Genomic DNA, 22,671 nt, shown 5'->3' on the forward strand with positions numbered 1-22,671 from the left:
CCGCGCCCCGCCTCTGGTGGCAGCCAAGGGCTCTGCATTGAGTGGCAGCTGGGTCTTGTGATCCTGGTGTCCTGCCCCTCGCTCCCATCTCATTTGCCCATCACCTTCTCGTGGCACAGTCTATAAAGCCGACCACATCAACCCTCCAATAAAAGCAACCAAGAACATAAAAGCCACACTTCTGAGCAGACCCGCATCTGATCTCTGCGAGAGGCCAGTGGCATGTCTGTTACATAAGCTCAGTGCCTTCCCAGGCCCACAAGGCCAGGAACTGTCAGGGCAGGACTTGGGCCCGGGCCTAACTCCAAAGCCTCTGTGCCTCCTCCTTGGGCCAGGACACCTGCTTTGGTCCCTGGACGACCCTGATCTCCCCTCTGGTCACCCGCACACCCTCTCTCCCGCGGGCCTGCCCAGCCCCATGCTGCCGTTGACCGGGTGTGTGCACTGGCTGGTAATCAATGTTACACAACAGGAACATTTGTCGATGCCAGTTGCAAACTGTTGCCGTCTGTATAGATTAAGCCACACTGCTGCCGACTCCATGAAAGTAAATGAGCCTTTCCAATGGCTGTAGAAATAAATTTAAATGACAGTGCTGAAGGGCCCAGAGACCGTGGCTGACTGAGTGTCTCTCGGCAGAAAATCCACAAGGACAGCCATCAGTCTGAGCACCATCATCTCCACGCAATCCCGCTCTGTCTCGAGGTGATGATGGGGTGTTCTGATAGCTCAGCCTCCTGCAGTGATGACAGTAAAACACTGACAGCAGCTGGCACGTCCTAATCACTCACTGTGAGGCACCCAAATATCTGTGGCTGGCTGTCTGCGTCACCAGCATCAACTTAGGAAACGGGAAATAGTTTCCATTTCACAGCTGAGGAAACTGAGGCTCGAAAGGCCACGCCATGTGCCGGCTTGAAGTTGGCAGAACTGGGTCTCAAATAAGTACGTGGGAAGCTGAGTTCAGGCATGATTTTTGCCTGGACCACCTTTTTTTAAAATACTTTGTGGTTTACTTCCATGACAAAAATACATTGCACAGAGCTAGCCGGTGACACAAGGCCCCTGAGGGCTGGCCCTGCCTCTCCACCTCTCCAACTTTTTCTCTAGTCCCCTCTACTTACACCCCCTGCCCCCGGCATTCGCCAGCCAGCCTCCACGCTCTTCCCACATCCTCAGTCCTAAACCCGCTTCGTGATTCTAGTCCTCAAATCTGTCTGTGGATTCTACAGGATCCCTTTTCTACTAATTTAAAATTTTGCTCCTCCAATCCTGACAACACAGCCCTGACCAGGGCGCGCGGCTCGGAGAGGAGGGTGCAGCCTGGTTTACGGCCCCGCGCATGCTCTTTGGGGATGTCCTTGCGCAGTGAACAGCCTGCCCAGCTGTGCGTGGCAGTCCTGCAGGGCACGCTGAGTTCGGGCCTGTCCGCTCTGTCCTGTGAGCATGAAATTTTACCTTTTTAGACATTTTTACTTTGAATATGAGTAGCCCTCCTTTCCTTTATTTGAAAGTATTATGTGGCTTTACTTTCATGACAAAAATAAACCACAGAGCTGGCCGGCGACACAAGGCCCAAGGAAACACCTGAGGCCCAAGACCCCTCTCCCAGTACATATACAACGGGAGGGTAAGACTCTTGTGACCTTGGTTTCTGCAGCCCTAATGTTTAACTTTGGCTTGGCATGATCAACTCTGAGTCTCCAAGGGAAAGAAGAGAAGGAAAAGTGGGAGGAAGGGGAGGAGGGAGAGGAGGCGGTGGAAGGGAGGAGGACTAGGGAGGAGGGCGAAGGAGCGGGGAGGAGGGGGAAGGAGGGAGCCCTTTGTCTGCTGATAGAACACTGTCAGCACCCAGGAAACCTTGGTTGCCACTTCGGGGACACCAGCCTCAGAGTATGACAGATGCTGGGGCTGGAGGAGGACCTAAAGCTCTTTAGCCATTGACGGCTGTCTTTTCTCTTCTTCCAAGATGCACCACCAGAGGGAGACACTGGCCTCTCAGACACTTACCTTCTGCCGTCAGAAGCCCTGGGGAGCAGCAGTCTGAGCAAAGAGCTCCCCCGAGAGAAGGTGACAATGGCCCCTCTGAATCCATCGAACCCTGCACAGTCCGGGGAAGAGCTTCTGGAGCCTGAGTTGGAAGGGGCAGCCCCCTCAGCCCCCTCAGCCCCCTCAGCCCCCTCAGTGGGTCGAGACCCTGAGGCCCTGTCAGCCCTGTGGACGCAACCTCCAGAAGAGGCGAGCAGCAAGCACACCACTGCCCCTCGGAAGAAGCTGCCCTCGCTCAAGCAGGTGAACTTGGCCAGGAAACAGCTGAGGCCCAAGACCCCGTCCACAGCAGCCCTCCCAAGGGCTGGGGCCCAGCCAGCGCCCACAGGCCCACGCTCCCTCTCCTCCATCACCGAGGAGCCCCGTCCACCAGCCGACCTGGACCCAGTGGCCTCGGCAGGCGAGGACACTCTGCAGCTGTCCTCGGAGGAGCCCATCTGGCTGGACAGGAAGGAAAGTGCACTCCCCACCACACCCGCCCCACTGCAGATCTCCCCCTTCACCTCGCAGCCCTTCATGGCTCCCACCCTGCCCCAGAAACCGGACCCTGGGGAGCCGGTGGTGCCTGAGGAGGCTCAAGAGGCGCCTCCGGAGGACGCGAGTCCCATGACCTTGATGGACAAAGGTGAGAATGAGCTGACCGGGTCAGCTTCGGAGGAGAGCCAGGAGACCACCACGTCCACCATCATCACCACCACAGTCATCACCACCGAGCAGGCCCCAGGTAGGTGCCGACTCCCCGGCCTCCTGAACCAGCAGGGGGCACCCTCTTTGCCAGGCAGGGGGCAGGGGCATCATCACCCACCACAAGGGCCCACCCCTGTGAGTGGCCTAGGAGCTTCACCAGGGGCTCACATTCCCCATTGGGATGATATGACAGCTTATCTTTCAGGCCTGAGATGCCAAGCAACCTGCCTGAAGCCACACAGCCCAAAAGTAGGATTCCAAACCTTTCATCTTGGAACTGAATTCCTAGGTCTGCTTAGCAGGCCATAACCTTCTCAAAGTGCTTTGCCTTTTATTATTCCATAAACTCCACTAGGCTTGATGAAAGGCATCCCCTTTCTCCAGTTTTTAAAGTTCTTCTATTTTCTTGTCCATCTTCAAATGGACACCAACTGTCAATCACACATGATTTCGGGCCAAGGCCGTGTGGGCCTGGGTTTGAATCCCGCTTGCTGAGTGAGCCTAACTCAGCTGATGCCCCTCCTTGCTTTGCTTCACATAGCTATAAACTCTGCCCCCAGAAGGCTGAGTGGGGCCACCACGAGTTGGAATAGTGCCCGGCAACACATTGCTGTGACAACATGTTACAACTACATCTTGCAAGTGGTCATTTGTGTCAACTGTACTGAGTGGGTCAACTGTACTGTTGACTCTGGAGCTGAAGGAAATTTAAAAGTAGGAGGAGTGGGGGCTGGAGAATGCAGCTGTCCCCAGAGTCCCTGTCTTACCCTAGAGCCCATCTGAGAGAGCCACCTCATCTCCTTCAGTGGCTAACCAATGTGCTCTCCTCCAGCTCTCTGCAGTGTGAGTTTCTCTGACCCTGAAGGCTACATCGACTCCAGTGACTACCCACCGCTGCCCCTCAACAACTTCCTGGAGTGCACATACAATGTGACTGTCTACACTGGCTATGGGGTAGAGCTGCAGGTAACCCTTGGTGAGGCTTCCTCACCCTTACCCAGTCTGGTTCTCTTCTCACTAGGGAGGGTAATTTGAGCTGGGTTTTGTTGAATGAATAGGAGTTCCCAACTCAGTTCAAATCAAAAATAGCTAGTTACACGTGGAGGGGAGATTTTGTATAAGTTGGGAGGTTTTGTGCTCAAAGGAAAGTCTTCTAGTACCCTGGTTACCAAGAACACACACACAAACACACACACACACAGAGACACGTCTCAGCCAGTTCAATTGACCTATATATACACTAAGAATGGAAAATCAGGATGGCATAGTACTCAAACATCTGGGTTTTAAGTCCCAGTTCTATAGTTAAAACTGTGACTTTGGGCATGGGGTTTCTGTATTCTAAGCCTCCGTTTCCCCATCAATACACCAGAGACAATAATGTTATGACTTGACAGGGTTTGGGGGGAGAGATGAATATTAGAACACAGAAAGGACATTTAGCCAAAACCTAAAAGGAGAGAGAGAAAGTTCAGTGTCTATTACCAATTGTCTTCACCCTAGTTCTAGATCTTCTCAACTGACCACATACTCTTTAAAATGAACGGAGGAGGGGAAGTGACCCACAGAGGGAAGGACGTGGCCACGGACTCTCCCCAGCCATGGTCTGAGGTCTGGATGTGGGCTTTCTCTAATAGATAACAAGGGGCCATCAGAAGTTTGTGAGCTGGATTGGTCATATGACCTGAGCAGAACTTTCCTTGAGGAAAGTTCTTCTGACTCACACAGGAAAGATAAAAGAGCTAAGCCCTTCAGCAGAGCCTAGCCTCTTTGCACAGAACTTAGCATAGTGTGTGGCACATAGTAGGTACTTAATATTTTTTGTGGCATTAAAATAAACTGGAGAAAAATTGCAGCACATCTGATTCTGGCACTTAATGAACATTTCCACTTGCCTACTGTTCCATGGTTTTCTTTATCCGGTACCGTAGAATGCCTTCACCAATCACCTACTATGTGCCAGTCACGGCTGTTGACACCAGGGGATATGTGGTGTGCAGAAATGATTCGGTACCTGCCACAAAGGAGTCATGCTTTATAACTCACACACACAGAGAAGACATGAGGATGCCATTTGAAAAGGCCACCTATAGGGGTCTACAGTAGATGTCTATGGGGGATGCTGTAGAATCACAATGGAGGCAAAGGCAAGCTCCTTGCCAGTCAGCGGTGGCCACACAGAGGAGGGCAATTTTAGTGGGGCTTTGGAGAATAAGTAGGAGTTCATCAAAGAGGAAAGAGTACATTGTAGGCCTGAAAGAGAGGGGCTCAGACGTGAGGCTTGCCCTGTTGAAATGGGGGCATAAGGGCTAGGATCCAGGCTAGGAGCGTCGTAGATATGCAAACTGGACATTGGAAACTGGTGAAAGTCTGCAGCCCACCCCTATTCCATTGTTTAATGTGCACAGTTGAAGTATCTCCCTTCTGTCTCCTGCAAGCCTAGAAAGCGGCCTAGCAAAGCAACTACCTGGTTCTGTGAGGAAGCTCTGGACTTGGAGCTGTCATTTACTTGGGAGGATAAGAGAGTGGACCTGAGAACCACCCAGAGCCTTCTCCCCCTCCTCCCTCACTTAGTACATGCAGAAGTGGGAGAATGTATTCAACATTCTGTAAATACTTCCTGAGCACTCGCTGTGTGGCAGGCACTATTCCAGGTGCTGGGGATACTAAGGAACATGGAAAAATCCCTAGCTCCTTGGAACTTACATTCTGGTGGAATGTGTCTCCGATCTCCCTGGAGATTGGACTTGAGGCACACGCTGAACAACCCTGCCCTTACACACCGCTCCATGGGAATTTACCCCAGCTGCCAACCTCTAAAAGAGCCCAGCTGTGGGGTTCACAGTTCCTTGAACCTCTATCCTCATCTTGGTTCTACTCCGTCCCCTCAAACTTTGGAGAGAAAAAGGAGGTCTAGATATTTACAGGTGTTTCAGGGCTGGGGCTTGGGGTCTGTCCCACTGACCAGAGGTCTGTTGCAGGATGCCTAGGGCCAACTGGGGTTGCTGTATTTCAGTTCCTGGGGTCATTGGGGAGTCACGTGTACCTGGGTCACTTGGGGGGTGCTGCATTCCAGTGCCTGGGGCTGGCTGGAGGCTCTGTTGGCAGCACTGTGGCCTGGGGTGGCACTGTCTCCAGCAAGACTCAGGGCTCCTCTGTTTACCCTGCCCACCCCCAGGTGAAGAATGTGAACCTGTCTGAAGGGGAGCTCCTCTCCATCCGTGGAGTGGACGGGCCCACCCTGACCGTCCTGGCCAACCAGACACTCCTGGTAGAAGGACAGGTCATCAGAAGCCCCACCAACACCATCTCTGTTTACTTCCGGACCTTCCAGGATGATGGCCTTGGAACCTTCCAGTTGCACTACCAGGGTAGGATGGGGCTGACGCTGATGAGGCGTAGCTGTTTGCCTCAGTTTCCCTCTGGAACCTCTGAAACCAAAGTCTTTGTTCCAGAGTGCCTCTGGCAATTTGATCAACCCCAGAGACCCCTTCTCAATAAAATGACTTCAAAAGCATTAACAAAAAGTATACACTTGAAAGAGAAGCCAGGCGTACTGAGTTACCGTTGTCAAAATATTGTTTTAATCTATAGTGATCTATGTGCTTCTTTATTCACACATTAAATAATAACATCTCCTGATGGTTCTGATAATTACTATAATTTCAAAGTGCTGAGGAGCATAAGAAATATGTCAAGATATCCATTATGATATGTAAATACCTGTGATTCCTCCAGGTGACTAAGTCCCAGGTTCTATTAATACGTTACAGTTTGTTGCCCACCGTGATGATTGAGGGAAACATGGCCGTCCTGTTAAAGGTTAATGAAAATAAACAAACCACTTTTTCTCGTTCAAGTTCATGGCCCTGCAGTCAACAGACACATCCCATGCGCATCCACAGCCCCAGCCAGTGGGGGCCCTCAGTGGTCCCTTCTTTTTATTTGAGCTGTATCCCACTTTTCCTTACACCACCCGTGCAGGAGGGACATTGCCAATTCCAAGGGAAAGAAGAGCAGAGTGACGTTCAGGGCAGTTTCTAAGCAATGGAGTCAGAACATAAACTCACGCTGGTCTCTCCTTCTCTCCCAGGACAGTTGTTTTCAAATATTCATAGCTACAGACATTTCCTAAAGAGCTGGTTGTTCCCATTCTCATCCCAGAGTCCGCTCATTCAGCAAACATTTCAGTTGTTTGCGCAGGGAGCATGAATCTACCTGAGCAACCCACCTCTGCCTGAGAAGGCCCTTCTGTGTCCCTGGGGAGAGGTGCCAATGAGCTGTGGGAACGCACATCACCCCAAACCTGTTATCTCTAGGCAGAGCGGACCCCAGGCAGAGTAGAGCCCAGGAAAATTGCTAGGCCTGCAGTCTCCGCAGCAGATGATCACGAGTCACAGAAATACCCTCCTCCCCGACTCCAGAGTCCCCAAGGGCCTCGTCCTATCACCTCAGCACAAACAGCTCTGGGATGTGGGGCGTCTTCTCCACTGCCCCCTCTGTCAGTAACCGTGGCCCCTGCGTTTCTCCCCAGCCTTCATGCTGAGCTGCAGCTTCCCCCGCCGGCCCGACTTCGGTGACGTGACCGTGATGGACCTGCACTCGGGCGGGGCAGCACACTTCCACTGCCACCTGGGGTATGAGCTCCAGGGTGCCAGGACGCTGACGTGTATCAACGCCTCCAAGCCCCACTGGAGCAGCCAGGAGCCCGTCTGCTCAGGTATACGCAGCCCCCACCTCCCGGCCACACACAGGAGGTCCGGTGGAGGGGCGGTCAGCCCCAGGGTGTGCGGCTGACCTTAGGGGAGGCTCGGAGGCCAGGGAAGAGACCGCCTGAACACAAAGGGCTGAGGCCACATGGTCTGTGTTCGATTGTGGTAAAATACACAATACCAGAAAATATGCCCTGAGAGATGTTCGGTTCTTTCCCAGCGTCGTACAACCATCATCGCTATTGAGTTTCAGAACTTCATCACCCCCAAGTCACTTTGAATAAGTAACCCCCCTCCCCTGCCCCAACTCTTGGCTGTCATATTTCTTATGTTCCCCATCAGGCAGTATGTCATTCATTTGTGTCTGGCTTCTTTCAAGGAGCATACTTTCCAGCTCTTTCCTGTTGTCATATGTATCATAACTTCATTCCTTTTTAAGGCTGAATAATATTCCATTGTGTGTGGCTATATCACATCACTCATTGATGGACACTTACATTTTTCCCATTTTGGGGTTATTACAAATTATGCTGCTGGGCCCTCCCTGGTGGCACAGCGGGTTAAAGCACAGCACTGAGAAGCTAAAGCCACTTCAGCACGAGTTCGATCCCTGTCCAGGAGGTGGCCCACATGGCGCGGCAGACCTCTCCTGACCTGCCCGCTGCTCCCCTCAGCAGTGTACTTCATTGATCTTCCTGTTCTGCTCCCCACTCTGTCTCTGGTGAAGCCTCTCACCACCCCTGCACTTCTGTCCTGTACCCCAGTTCTGTATGCATAAATAAATAAATCTTTAAAAAAAATTGTGCTGCTATGAACATTTGTGTACAAGGTTTATTTCAAAAATTTATCTACTTTTGCATACAAGAACTGTGGTACAGGCCGGAGGTATGGGGGGGGGGCGGTTAAAGGATTCACCAGAGGCAGAACATGCAGGGAGCAGAACATGCAGATTAACTGGAGTACACTGTTTGGGGGAGCAGCAGGGAGACAAGAGAGGTCTGCTGTGCCATGTGGGTCAGCTCCCTGTCCGGGGATTGAACTCGTGCTGCAGTGATTGTGGAGAGCTTCATAGTGCTGCGCTTTAACCTGTTGCGTCAGCAGGAAGGGCCCCATTTGTGTACAAGTTTTTGTGGGGACTCTTGTTTTCATTTCTCTTGGGTATATACCAGATGTGGAATTATTGGGCCATATGGTAATTCTATATTTAACTTTTTAAGACATCATCAAACTATTTCCCACAGTAGCTGCAGAAGAATAGTTGTATTAGCTGAGTACCTACTATGTGCCAGTCCATGAACCAGGTACCAGGAGACTACTGAGAAGACATCATTCCTGTCATCTAGGCAGTTATAGCCAGTGGAATCCCGAATGACAGCTGATGATAAAGTCTGGGGTCTGATTGTTGTCATATCATTCCCCGAGGCCCCTCAGGATTTTTCTTCTTTCTGTATAACAAAGAAAAAAGCAAGCGTGTAGTTGCTCTCCACACCTTTCTCACATTAATTTGGATCTATGTGTAAAATCAGACAGGAATTAAACCTCCATTTATGCTAAGAAAGATGAATGGGGAGGTATGGCTGGCAAATTTAAGCCAAACAGTCATCAGTCGGCTTAATAAGGCAAGAAAGGGGAACAGAGCAGAGGCAAATGGGGGGGCTCAGAGAGAACAGATGTCCCCTGCTGGGTAGTGCCCTCTACCTCCTCTGCTCCAGGGTCATAGGGACATAACGCTGGCTGCATTCCGAGCACCTACGTGCCAAGGGCTGAGCCAATCACTCTTCACCCATCACATCATTGATGGTTGACCACAGCCCATAAGGAGGGTGGACTTCTCACCTTCTGCGAGTGAATGCAAGACCCTGAGAGCACCAGTGGCTGGCATAGGTGAGGGTTGAATGTCCATTTTAGGACAGGCTGGCAAACTGGATGAAGGAAGGTGACGCTCTATCCGAGATTCTGAGAGAATTACAGTAAGTTCTTGAAAGGCCTCATTTCACTCAGCTTTGTTTCCTCATAATGCTGATGAGGGCAACGATATCCACTCCTGTCGGGGGGTCTGTGTGGAGTAGCATGTTCGTCCCAGGTCTGCCTTTGTTGTCTCCAGACACTCTGGTTTACTCCACATCCCAAAGATGTGAGCATAAGGTTGTCGGTGTGTCTGTGATGTCCCTATAGACGTGAGTGTAGGTGTGCCCTGAACAGGAAGAGCATGCTACCCAGGGTTGGCTCCCATTTTTGCACCCCCAGCTTCCAGGATAGGCACTGGCCACCCGTGAATATGTGAGCTGGAACTAGTGGGTTGGAAAATGAAGGAATACAAATTATTGTTTCATAGTAGAAATGTTTGTGTCTCTCTTTAGAAGTTTGTTGATGTTTTGTGACCAGAGCTATGTGCCATGAATTAACTCTTGTATATATAAGTTAGTCTGTAGTAAAACTGACTTTATTACATACTTTTTGTTTAAAGTCATAGTTTCCCAGAACCTACCAATGATGCAAAGTGAAAACTTACATACAGAGTCTATTGGCAATGTCTTTGCTGTAGGTCACAGCAAAACACTGAGCAGAGAAGAGAGTTCTGCTCAATTGTAGTCATTCAACAAACCCTTAGCGACAACAAAAATGTCTCTGAAGAATAAGAATACAAATATATCTTCACCTTTGTATGTCTCATCCCCATCCAAAAATTACTTTTTTCATTCCTTTATTAGATTTTTATAATTAAGCTAATATGGGTCTGGTAGTGAAATTTTTTTTAAGAAATACAATGTCTAAGTGAAAGGAGCAAATCACTGTTATATTCATGGCCTGAATTGATCCTTGTAAAATAGTTCATTAAACTATTTGGAAGAACAAGAACTTTCTTTGCTTAAATTATAGTGGGCATTTTTCTGAATCCCCATGTGTTCTTTGAGAACATGGTTTTATTAACCAGATAGATAGGTATGTTTGCTTCAGCAGATTATCTGTGCATGGGTGTACATGTAATTTCTCACTTTCACCCTTAGAAATTGGTTCACAATTCACTGTTGAGCAATCAACACCCTCATTCATAAACTTTTATGAAAATTTCCAAATCTTTCCTTAGGATTAATCCCACAGAAACTTAATTACTAGGTTAACGTGTCCAAACACATTTTCTAGATTTTTTACCAAATGACCCTTCTGAAAGGGCACGGCAATTTGCATTTCACCACTCATGACTGAGAGTGGCCATTTCCCACCACCTTGAGCAGCTCCTGTTTTATTTCTTCTTTTTATCTTGGCCAATTAGGTGCATGAAAATAAAAGGGAGTTTAGATTTGCATTTCTTTTATTATTAGGGAGGCTGAAATTTTTAGTGCTCACTCGGTACCAAAGTATTTCTTCTTTGGTGAACTGCCTGGTTATAGCCTCTTGATGCCATTTTATGACCAAATTCAGGATGCAACCAGCACCATGGAGAAACCCTTCACTCACAGTGATTCATCCCTGCAGGGGATACATGGTGAAGGCTAATCATGGCATGAGATCTCCTGTCACACAACAGGACAGGCCTCCTCCGTGATCTCCCCCTTCCTGCCTGTGAAGGGTTGGGAATCAAGAGATGATGTGACGCTCCCTTTCTTCCCTCTCTCTGCTCTCCTTGCCTTGCCATCTCACCCCTGCCTCCTGACCACAGCTCCTTGTGGAGGGGCCGTGCACAACGCCACCATCGGCCGAGTCCTCTCCCCAAGTCACTCCGGAAATTCCAATGGGAGCCAGTTCTGTGTGTGGACCATCGAGGCTCCGGAAGGCCAGAAGCTGCACCTGCACTTTGAGAGGCTGTCACTGCATAAGAAGGACAGGTACCCTCCGGGGTCCCCACGCAGCCTCATTCCTTCCCAGACTGTTTGACATGGCTAGGTTTTGGAGTCTTGAGATGGTTGTAATTTTTTTTTTAAAGATTTTATTTTATTTGTGCATACAGAACTGGGATACAGGCCGGAGATGTGGAGGGTGAGAGAATTCACCAGAGACAGAGTGGAGTGCAGAACAGGCAGATCAACGAAATACACTGCTGAGGGGAGCAGCGGGCGGGTCAGGAGAGGTCTGCCACGCCATGTGGTCACCTCCGGGGCAGGCGGGAATCGAACTCATGAGGAAGCGGCTTTAGATTCTCAGTGCTGTGCTTTAACCCGCTGCACCACCAGGGAGGGCCGAGATGGTTGTAATTTTGACTCGTTGAAGTCAAGAAAGGGATAATGAGGAGGAGAATGAGGATCCTAGAGGCCGTGAGCTTTGATCTCCTCTTTCCGCACCTTAGGAAACTAGGTCATCCAGAGGAAAGGGGGCTTGCTCCAAGTTACACAACAAAGGAAGCAAGAGGGAGACCTAGATTCCGCACTTGGTGCTGCCTCGTTCTTTCTCCTGCACATCATTTTGCAGTGGAACAAAAAGGCATGTTTATTGAGCTCCCTCCCTGTGACTAGTCATGCGTTAGACTATGGAGAACAGGTGAGAAGTAAAGAACTTTGCCTCCTGGGATAAGAGGTAGCTGACATGGGCAAGCCGACATGACATGCAATCATAGGAGAAGTTACGATGCAACATCTAAGCAAGAACGTGTATATACGCTAATACACATAAAATCCAGAACCTTAAAACTGAAGTTCTAAAATATTCTAGACCATTCGAGAAAACTTGAACTTCACTTAGACATGTCTTCCTTTAGGTTATCTTGGCAACAGTCATGATTATGAGGATGTGAGGAAAGCCGTTTAATTGGGAGCTGATCCCAGAAAGCTCTGGTAGAGACAAGGAAAACAAAGAGAGTATGTGTTAATAGCAGGTAGTGGTGAGGCAGTTGGGATTCCATCCACACGGACCTCTGGGAAACTGTTGAGTGTAACCTTTGTAGTCCAGTTGGAGGGCAAGATAGTTGGAGTACTTATCTACCACCCTCCCTACACCCAGCAGGGGAGGAAGGGCGTGCCCCAACATTGACTCCCTTACACTACCTGACACTCGGAGAGCTGGTGGAGCTGACACTTTGGGTTGGAATCTGACAGAACAATATGTAAACAGGGAGTGCTGAGTGCCTGTGAGTGGGGGGTCTACAACACTCACTGCTCTTCCAGAATGCCGTCAGACTCTGGTCTTAGAATTATAGTGTCCTGACTTCTCGGAAGTTGCAATTCTATGCTATCAAGCTCTTTAGGTAGAAAAGGATTTTTTTTTTAATTTTTTTTTTTAGATTTATTTATTCATACAGAACTGGGGTACAAGCCAGAGATGTAGAGAGTGAGAGGATTCACCAGAGACAGAGTAGGGAGCAGAACAGGCAGATCTACGAAGTACACTGCTGAGGGGAGCAGCGGGCGGGTCAGGAGAGGTCTGCCTCGCCATGTGGCCACCTCTGGGGCAGGCGGGAATCGAATTCATGCAAAAATGGTTTTAGCTTCTTATTGCTGTGCTTTAACCTGCTGTGCCACCAGGGAGGGCCAGAAAAGGATTCTTACAGACAAATAAGTAGCTCACGTAGAGCCTTGTCCCCACCAAGTAGCCCAGCTTTATCCTGAACAACTTTTTATCAGTAAGTCACTGCATTCAAGTGGGAAGTGTAGGACAGACTCCAAGTCATGGCTTCTTGGTAGCATCAGAATGACTTGGGGACTCTTTTAAAATGAATTTCCAATCTTTCTTTCTGGAGAATGATGGAGAAACCAGGCCTGGGAAACCTCAGTGAAGGACACTTTCTAAAACCTTGACCTTGGGTCTGCCACTTCCAAATGGCTCCGAGGTGAACTCAAAGTCAAGTGCATATTAAACAATACAAATAAAAAGGGGGAAAAGGTTAACCAAAATGGTAATTTCTGAAAGTTATTTAAATCTGGCTAAATGAGCCAAGCAGACACACTGACAATGTAGCTCACTGGTAGTTTCCAGGGGATTCTGCAGAGGTCTGTGAAAGTCTGAACTGACAGCCATGGGGGAAGCTAGTTCTCAGATTTGTAAGAGGGAAAAGTATGGTAGTTCATCAGCTTAAAGGTCACATACATGGCACACACACACAGTGAAGTTACTCTCTGTGCTAAGAAGAAAAGTGAAATCAACTTTTTCTGTCCTACGCACTTTAGTGAAGAAAAACAGATAAAAATACTACAGTGTATACCAGCTGCAAGAGTTTAGCACTAGATAAGGTTCTACATAAGAAAAAGACCTTGTCTAAATGTTGAAAAGAGATTGGATAAAGGAACCCAAAAATAGAGGGGGGGATCTCCCCAGCAGGGAAAGTAGGGGGAGCAGAGGACACAGATATAGAGGAGAAAATCCACATTGATGTTGCAGGGGGAGAGGCAGGAGTGGCTGTGACAGTCTTCTCACCAGTAAGACGAGGAAATAAAGTTGGGAGGGTAAACTGGGGCCTAAATGCCAGGCTGCTCCCATGGGTCATAGGCAGCCCTGGAAGGATTTTTGAGTAGAAGAGGGATACAAAGAAAGATTTGTAAATGTTTTTCCATAAAAGGACGTCTTTCTAAAACTCCACTGTCACAATATGCAGCATGAAAGGGAGGTTCTCTGGTCAAACATGTTTGGGAGAGGAGTCTAGCCTGTGTTGGAAGGTATTAGTGTCATTAGCCAGCAAAGGCACTGAGAAATCCTGCAGAAAATAATTTTTTTAAAGATTTATTTATTTATTCATCTAGAACTGGGGTACAGACCAGAGATGCAGAGGGTGAGGGGATTCACCAGGGACAGAGGGGGGAGCAGAACAGGCAGATCGACGAAGTACACTGCTGAGGGGAGCAGCAGGTGGATCAGGAGAGGTCTGCCACGCCATGTGGTCACCTCCGGGGCAGACGGGAATCGAACTCAAGCGCAAGTGGCTTAAGCTTCTTAGTGCAGTGCTTTAACCCGCTGTGCCACCAGGGAGGGCCAAAAATAATTTTTATTTAACCCAGCATTCCCCAAATCCATCAGACCATGGCCTGCATGTGAATTTGGGATAAAAACATAGTACTATTCCAGAGGACAGAGCAGGCTTATAACAAACCATGGATCCAATATTTATTCATTTTGGTGACATTGGAAAATTTATCTGAGCAACATAAACCCTATTTATGGCCCCATAAAAGAAACTCACTTAATTGTGTTCTGTTTTTCTTCTTTCATTTTTGCATAATTTCTTTAAAAATACCAGGACTAAATCAAGATGAAGTGGTTTGAATAATAGTAAAATTGAGCACCAACATGTCATGTAAAGTTTCATTTCTCAGGGCACTCAATCCTATCATGCTCTCAAAGCCCACATGTAAGGTAGGCAGAAAGATGTTAGGGTCCCTCCTTTCGTGGTTGTGGAAACTGAGGCCGAAGTTGTTTTGAGACTAATGTAAATGGGATCTTGGGAAATCGGACTCCTGAGTCCACACACAGTGCTCTTAGCAAATAAGATCAGAGACACAGCTTGTCAGTGCCTAATGCATAATAAATTTTGCTTGTGTAGCCACTCAGTGCTCTATTCCCCTGATCTCTAAACCCACACTCAACTAGGCGTGATCATGTCCATTTTACAGAAGACAAAACAGAGGGGCCCAGTGGGGAGGAGTCCTTGTCCAAAGTCACACAGCTCAGAAGTCTCAGAGGCCAGGACTCTGTCTAAATGTTAATGCTAAACCTGTTTCAGAATTGATAATAGCCCATTAATCCCTACTTCTCCATTAGTAATAATAACCAGGTGCCATGAATCAGTATGGTGTATGACATCATGCATATCACTTTCCTTGCACCTCAGATCAACCCATGAGGGGGGTCTCAGATGAGCCTCCCTGAGAAGGTGAAGGAGCATGTCTGAGAAAGTCCGGGCAAAGTCAGGGTTTGAGTCTGAAGCTCCCAAGGCGGCTCTCAGAGCCCCACAACTGCCGTGTGCCACGGTGACCCCCTGTCCTCTCCCACTGCCAGGATGCTGGTCTACAGCGGGCTGACCAACAAGACTGCTCTGCTCTACGACTCCCTCCAGACAGAGAGTGTCCCCTTCGAGGGCCTGCTGAGCGAAGGCCACACCATCCGCATCGAGTTCACCTCCGACCAAGCGCGGGCAGCCTCCGCTTTCAACATCCGGTTCGAGGGTGAGGAGCCTGGGCCCCTCCCTTCTTCTGAGGTGGCAATGCAGGAGCAGAAGAGGCATGGTGGGCCTGGGCTGGGTCCCAGGAGGTGGAGACCTGGCTGCTAAGAATGGGGGACCCAGTGGCTAGACTGACCCTTTGACCTCCAGAGGCCAACTCTGCAGGGCCGGGAGGGCACAGGTCCTCATTCCCATTTTGGATATAAAAGTGACACCCCAAGAAGCCAAGGGCATGGCCCAAGAGTCTTCAGCATGTCAGCTGGAACTGGGCCTGGTTCCCGCTGTCCTTGGTGCTTCCCTGGACAGCAAGATGGGCAAGTCCATCCTCTGAGACATGGCCCCGGGGTGGCCCCTGACTCACTTGAACCGCTGCCTCTTTTCTATCCCCACCCCAGCCTTTGAGAAAGGCCACTGCTATGAGCCCTACATTCAGAATGGGAATTTCACCACCTCTGACCCCACCTATAACATCGGGACCATAGTGGAGTTTACCTGCGACCCTGGCCACTCTCTGGAGCAAGGCCCAGCCATCATCGAGTGCATCAACGTGCGGGACCCGTACTGGAACGACACAGAGCCCCTGTGCAGAGGTGAGTGGGCCCATTGCCTCCTCCCAGGTGCCCCTCAGATGCTAAGTCCAAGGCCCCATCCAAGGGATGCCACCAATTTACAGGCTAATTAGGGTTAGAGTCCTCTCTGGAGCTCACTATCTTTTGCGTCAGCTTCGTTGTCAGTCCTTGAGGAAAGGGCAAAATGGATAAATCTGTGAAAGTGTCCCTACCTCCAGACACAGCTGGTGAGAAGGTTGCTGCCTGTCTGTCCACTCCTGCATGACCCCCACGGTGCACTCTTGTGCCACCCACAGTCCACCCAACAGCACAGGGAGTCCTGCCTCAATCAGTAAGTGATGATGTTCATAGATTTTAACAGGAGTGCAAAACAGTACATACACCCCGCCAGGCTGTGTGCTTGTTACCTGACTTCACCTCACTGCAGCCCCTCAGCACTATCATTACTACAGCTGACCCCGCTTACTGCTGAGGAGACTGGGCTCTGATGGGACCTGAGGGCTCGTGAGAGTAACTGGCAGGGGCAGGAATGGAACTTGGGTCTCTGGTTTCAGAAACCATGCTGTGAGCCCCTCAGGACAGTGCAGGCTGTGCGGGACCCTCCGCTACATGGCCCCCAAACCCTCCCCACTCCCCCTTACTCAAGGCAGCTGAGCCACCCTGAGCCCAGCTCCCTGAGCACATGGAGTAAGGAAGACGGCCCTTGCCTCTGGCAGCTGCCGCCCGGATGGCAGTTGGCGTGAAATCACAGCCTCACCGTGGTGAGGGATTGATCCCTGTATTAAATGTGCTGGTTTAACAGAGCGGAATTTATTGGTGCTTTGGCCTCTGCCACATTGAGAACTTTCCAAAGCGGTAAACACAGAGTGGGATTTAAAGGGCCAGGCGCCAGGCAGAGCCGCCTTCCACTTCCAGTTTGGGCTCAGGGCCTTTGGTAACATCAACTCAGACTCCTGAACACACACCGTGCCAGGCACTGTGCTGCAGTGGACAACCATGAAGTCAAATAGGCCTCAGAATAGCCCATGGGGTCAGCAGTGACGTTACCCCACTTTACAAAATACAGGCGCACAGGTTCCCAGAAGTTACAAGCCTTGTTACCGCGCCTGTGGGGGCACAGGGAACACACAAACCCAGGCCCGCCCACCGGAGTGCACCACCTCTAAGCCACAGTCACCCTGCACAATGGAGGGCTGTCCTGGCTAGGATCTTCCGGCACTCTGGACTCTGTCCTTGGTCCTGAAAGAATTACAGTCCTGTAATAATGCTTTCAGTCAACAGACCACATATTCAACAGTGGTTCCATTAGTCTAGATGGCTGTTCTATATTATGTACCAGCTATGTTTGTGTAGTTGCATTCTACCACATTTGCATAAAGATGAAATAGCCAAACACACCCCCACTGTTAAGCGATGGATGACTATATAGAGCCTCAGCCCCACCTTCACCAAGCCTTAGCTAAACAAAGCAGGTGCCAGTCTCCTCACGTGTATGGACCACCTGAGGTGAATGTACCTGTCCACACACAGAGCAATCCGCGGCTGTCTGACTTCACAGCACAGACACTCACCTGCCAGGCCAGGTAGGCTTACCTATGAATAAAGTGTCTCTGACTCTCTCTGTCTGTGTCTTTTACAGCAATGTGTGGTGGGGAGCTCTCTGCTGTGGCTGGGGTGGTGCTCTCCCCAAACTGGCCAGAACCCTACGTGGAAGGTGAAGATTGTGTCTGGAAGATACACGTAGGGGAGGAGAAACGGATCTTCCTAGATATCCAGTTGTGAGTATTATAATGATGGGACTATCGATGCCATCTCATTGCAGAAGAAATTTCTCCTGATTTACTTTTTCAGCCAATTTTCACTAAGCATCTACTATGTGTCTGACAGCTGTACAAAGAACTGGGGTCCAGTAGTGAGGGAAACAGCAACTTCATATGCACGTGGTTAAGAGTCCCTGTCTTTAGGAAATCCAGTGCACTAAGGAAGTAAGCATTACATTATGGAAACTACCAGTAATTGGTCACTGTAACTGATAAGTGATGTAAGGATAGATGCATCGTGCTGTGAGATTCCATCATGGAGATTTGTTATAAAGAGGCAAGTCAGAAAAGCCTTCCCTAAGGATCTGATACTAAAGCTCAGGACTAAGTGGTAAACTAGAGTGAGTGCGTCAGAAAGGAACAGAATATGCAAAGTCCCTGTGGCAAGAACAAGTGCATCATCTTCAAAGCCCTGGACGGTCAGTATGGCCAGGAGGAGAAGAGCAGTGTAGCTGGTGCTCACTGAACTGCAGTGGTTTATTTTCCTGTCTCCCTCAACCATGCCAGAAGGTCCTTGCAGTCGGGTCTGGTCTGAGATCTCCCTGATCCAAGGTCTAACACAGAGCTGGATCCCCTAGTAGGTTCTCAGGAAGTGACTGCTGAATGAAGAAATGCTGCCATGAATGGGCATGCCTGCCGTGTGGCTGTGTTGTCTGTGCGCAGTGCGGGCACCTAGTAGGTGCTCCATCCAGACCTCTCCCTCCCCTGCGACGCCTCAGGGACTGAGCGAAGGGGAGAGAGACAGATGGTGGTGTCTCGAGGAGCAGAAGGAAAGGGCTAGCTGGCAGGCCCAGAGACAGGGGCAGCGGGAGAGGAGGTGCCAACTTCAAAAAGTATCTCTGAAGGCAGCAGGGTCTCTGGGGATCGGCTCTGCTCTCAAGCCTCAAGAGTTCTCACAGTAGGCTGAGAAGCATAGCTCAGGAGCTGCCTGGCTGGGCCAAGGAGCCTTGCAAGTGAAGAGGAAGTTATGTGCAAAAGTATGAGTAACTATCTTTGAAGCTGGAAATGGAAGTGCGCGCAGATGTCCCAGGCCTCCTGTTCCAGGAGATTTTCAGTCCTTGCACAGTGAGTGTTATGAACCCAGGACCAGGTCAGCCCTGTCAGAATTCCCTCTGCTTTGCTCCCAGTGCTGTGACTTGGGGCTTCTCTCCTGAGGCTCAGTTTGTCTCCGGTCAGGAGGGGCTTGGAAATTAGCGTTTCGTGACTGCTGAAGGCAAGTTTGAAGCTGTCCTTTCTTGTTGTCTCATCACTCATCCACCCACTGCTCGATGAGGAGTGACCCCCTTCCTCCCAGTCTCATCTCTCTGTCATCTTGTGTCTGGGATAAATTGCTATTCATTCAAGACATGCTTTGAGTGTCTACTACTAAGTCAGCACAGCTTTCAGAACTGGAGAGTTTCCGGAAGCTGTCCCTTCAGCAGTAAAGTTTATCCTGGAAAGGAGTGCATTGGATGGTCTCTTGAAATTCTGGCGAGAAGGTAACTTTGCCCCTACTATGTGCAAGAACAAGTGTGCATGCTCACAGTACAGCTGTGAAAAGTGGAATAGGCTCTGCCTCATTGCTCCGGGGCGAGGTGAACCAGAATCTACACGCAGAGTGATAAGAGTGAGGGGGGCAGGTGGCTAAGGAGCGAGACGGAGATCAAGAAGAGCCTCCAGGAAAAATGGCTTCTAAGCTAGAGTGAGAGATGGCAAGGGGGAAAGGTAGCATGTTCCAGAGAGTGAGAATAGCATGTGCAAATCCTGGAAATAAGAGAGAAGGGGCTTGCTCAAGTGGGACTTAAGGCAGCTTAATGTGATTAGAGCATAAAATTTGGGAAAGAGTTACAGAAGGAAAGGGCCCAGGGAAGGCGCTGGGTTCCTCTTTTTGGGTTTATCTTCTTAAAAAAAAAGATTGAGTTTTGCCATCACAGACATAATCTGGAGTTCAAATACCTCCCCCCCACCCCGCCACACACACACAAACACACACACACACACGCACACACACACACCTCTAATAATGCTCAGATGCCACTGGTGGAGTTTAGGATCAAGTGGGGTGGAATGTGAGGGACCCTGCTGGTTTGTAGGTCACCTGGGCACCCGATGTGTAGCCAAGATGAAGGTGATGGTGGGGCCTCGTGCAGGCTGCAAGCTGGGGCCTGTGGGGCCGGGGGCTGTTTCCAGGGCAGCTCCAGTCCCCACACACAGCAAGCAGCCAGCATTCTTCCAGGGCCTGAGGGCTGAAATGACATCAAAATCAATCCCATCCAGTTTCAGTGCTCATGGACAGATTGCAAAGATTGCGATTTTTGACTTTGAGCAAGTTCAACTCCACTCCACAAACATTTATTGTGCACCTGCTGTGAAGAAGCCTGGGTTCTGGCATGAGCAAGACAGAGGTGGCTCTGCCCTGGGGCACCAAGTCATCACCTGACGTAGCAGATGCAAGAGGAAATGCAGGGGCCCTCGGGCATGAGCGTGGACCTGAGAGGACAGAGAACAAAAGCTTTCCTGAGAAAACAGCCTGGTAGCAGTGGCTCTCAACTGTGTTCTCAGGGGTACGCAGCCATATCTGGAGGCACTTCTGGTTAACTCTTGGAAGGACACTCGGGCTGCTGAGTGCCCTGCATGGCCAGGCCCGCCCTGCCACCACCACAAAGAATTAGCTAACTTAAAGGCCATTAGTGAAAAAGAAGAGAAGTCTTAACCTCTACTGAAACCTGCAAGAGAGAAGAGAGCCCCAGATGGAGAGGAACAGTGTTCCACCCAGGGGAACACCCTATGCTAAGGTCCAGAAGTTGGAAGGAAAGACTCTTTTCCAACTTGTGCAAAATGCTGAATGTTCAGTGAACACTCTTGCAGCCCAGGCGTCCCCTTCCCAGGTCCCCTCACAGGCAGGATATCCAGTGTTGGTTCCATTTCACAGACGGGCAAACTGAGGTGGCAGAGGAGGAAGTGTAACCACTCACAAGGCTGGGAGATAGCAGAGCTTGGATTGCACCCCGCGGGGCTGGGACCCTGCCCAGCACTGGGAAGGGGCTGCAGGAAGCCTGTGTTCCTGCAGCTCAGCAATCCAGGAGCAGCAAGGCCGGCCAGGGGGCTGCGGGATTGACCAGGGGCCTGAGGACCGCATCAGGCGGGGAGTCGGGATGTGCCCAGTAAGTTTTAGGCATTTAACGGAATTAAAGCTTTGCAGAAGGAAGCTGAGTCCTCTGGTCACCAGCCCAAGGCTCCCTCCGGCACTCTCTTCTGGCACATGCTTGGCAGAGTGGCATCTGGGCTTGGCACCTCCTTCCTCCCACAGAGGGAATGAAAATAGCATCTCACCGGCGAGGGTTACATGAGGCCCAAGAGCTGCTGAGTTTAATTTATCTTGCTTGGTTTCCACTGACAGTTTTAGTAAACCAATTTGGGTTTGATAGTAAAAATAATTCCGTCCTTGGGGCCCCTCAGCACTGCCTAAGTGTTTGCAATTCTTATTTATCACATGGGTGATGGAGAAGGAGTTTGTGCTGCAAACAGAGCTGGGTAGGTGGCCCATAGTAGGCACTGGGCGATGTTTGCTGAGTCATGAGGACATAAACACATGTGCCAGGGGAGAACAGACCTTCCCCACTCACCAAGTGAGGCGTGGCTCTTGCTGCCAGACATTGACTGTAACAGTTCTAACTATTCCTGATTTATGTAGAAACCTACTGTGTGCTGAGCTGAGCCCTGTAGCTTATACTCGTGAGCAATGATGAATGTGAACATTATCAGTAAGAGATAATAATTACATAACTTAGAGCTAATGTGAATACAATCATTGCAGAGGGGTAATTAGAGAGTGTATGCAGAGTGAAGGGCATGGAGCCTGGCACACAGCTGGTGCTTCAGAAATGGACTGCGGTTACCAGGAGTCCTGGGAAGGCAGAGGTGATCATCAGGGACACTGAACAGGTCATTCAGCTTGCAGCCTCCTGTCTCAGGGACCTGGGCATCCTGGGGGGATGAGCTGCATGTCTCCGTGGTGAGGCAGGGGGCTTCCAGGCCTCCGGGAGCTCAAAGCTCAGGAAGAGAAGTCAGACTGTAATCAGGCAACCTGACAAGAGGCAGGTAAGGGCTGTGGCTGGATGGGGCAGGGGGAATTGAGCAGGGAACTGGCTTATCTCTGAGAGCTGTGGGAACATCCAGAGAGGGTGGCACGCAAGCAGAACCCTGAAGAGTGTGAATTGGCTGGGCTGGAAGGGTGGAGGGTATTCCAGGAAGGGCCGTGTGAGGAGAGGACGAGCCGGAGAAACTGCTTCCCGAAACAAAATCCTGGATAGTAGCCTTAATTAGGCAGCATCTGGCCTGTATTGTCGGTGTTGGGAATGGGGGTGCACGTCTTTCAATGAGTCAGGAAGCCCACGCTGAAGGCCCTCATATCCCAAGTGCCTGGCCCCTAGCTCACGTGTTCCCAGCTCCATCAGGAATCTGCACCTGCCACTCTGAGCAGGCCAGCTTGGGATTAAAGGATTCTGAAATCTCTCTCGCACACGCCTCAAAACAGAGCACAGAAAGGAAGATCAAAGGATGCAGGAATTATCAATGAAAGGATGATAGCATGGAGGCTGTGGAAGGGGCCCAGAGAGGGGGAAACTTGCCTCCATCACACAGCAGATAAGCGTGAGGACCAGAAACATCTCAGGTGTCTGACCTCACTGCTTACCGGCAGGTGATCCTTGCCTAATACAAGTCTACTTTGTTCACTTTCTCCCCCCAGCCTGGCACACAGTAAGTGCTCA

General features: G+C 50.0%; 1 protein-coding gene across 3 annotated transcripts in view; it reads left to right on the forward strand.

Moving 5' to 3' along the window:
- The window catches only part of SEZ6L (seizure related 6 homolog (mouse)-like), a 175,541-nt gene that overhangs the window by 106,394 nt on the left and 46,476 nt on the right, over positions 1–22,671 (forward strand). For all 3 annotated transcript variants that reach the window (XM_012731062.1, XM_012731063.1, XM_012731064.1), the window contains exons 2-9: positions 1,970–2,773; positions 3,569–3,702; positions 5,915–6,107; positions 7,271–7,456; positions 11,110–11,275; positions 15,369–15,535; positions 15,927–16,121; positions 17,740–17,878. In XM_012731062.1, coding sequence (XP_012586516.1) covers positions 1,970–2,773; positions 3,569–3,702; positions 5,915–6,107; positions 7,271–7,456; positions 11,110–11,275; positions 15,369–15,535; positions 15,927–16,121; positions 17,740–17,878 — 1,984 coding nt within the window. The remainder of the gene's footprint in view (positions 1–1,969; positions 2,774–3,568; positions 3,703–5,914; positions 6,108–7,270; positions 7,457–11,109; positions 11,276–15,368; positions 15,536–15,926; positions 16,122–17,739; positions 17,879–22,671) is intronic.

This window comes from Condylura cristata, unplaced genomic scaffold (genome assembly GCF_000260355.1).
Source record: "Condylura cristata isolate star-nosed mole 26May11 unplaced genomic scaffold, ConCri1.0 scaffold00029, whole genome shotgun sequence".
NCBI lineage: Eukaryota > Metazoa > Chordata > Mammalia > Eulipotyphla > Talpidae > Condylura > Condylura cristata.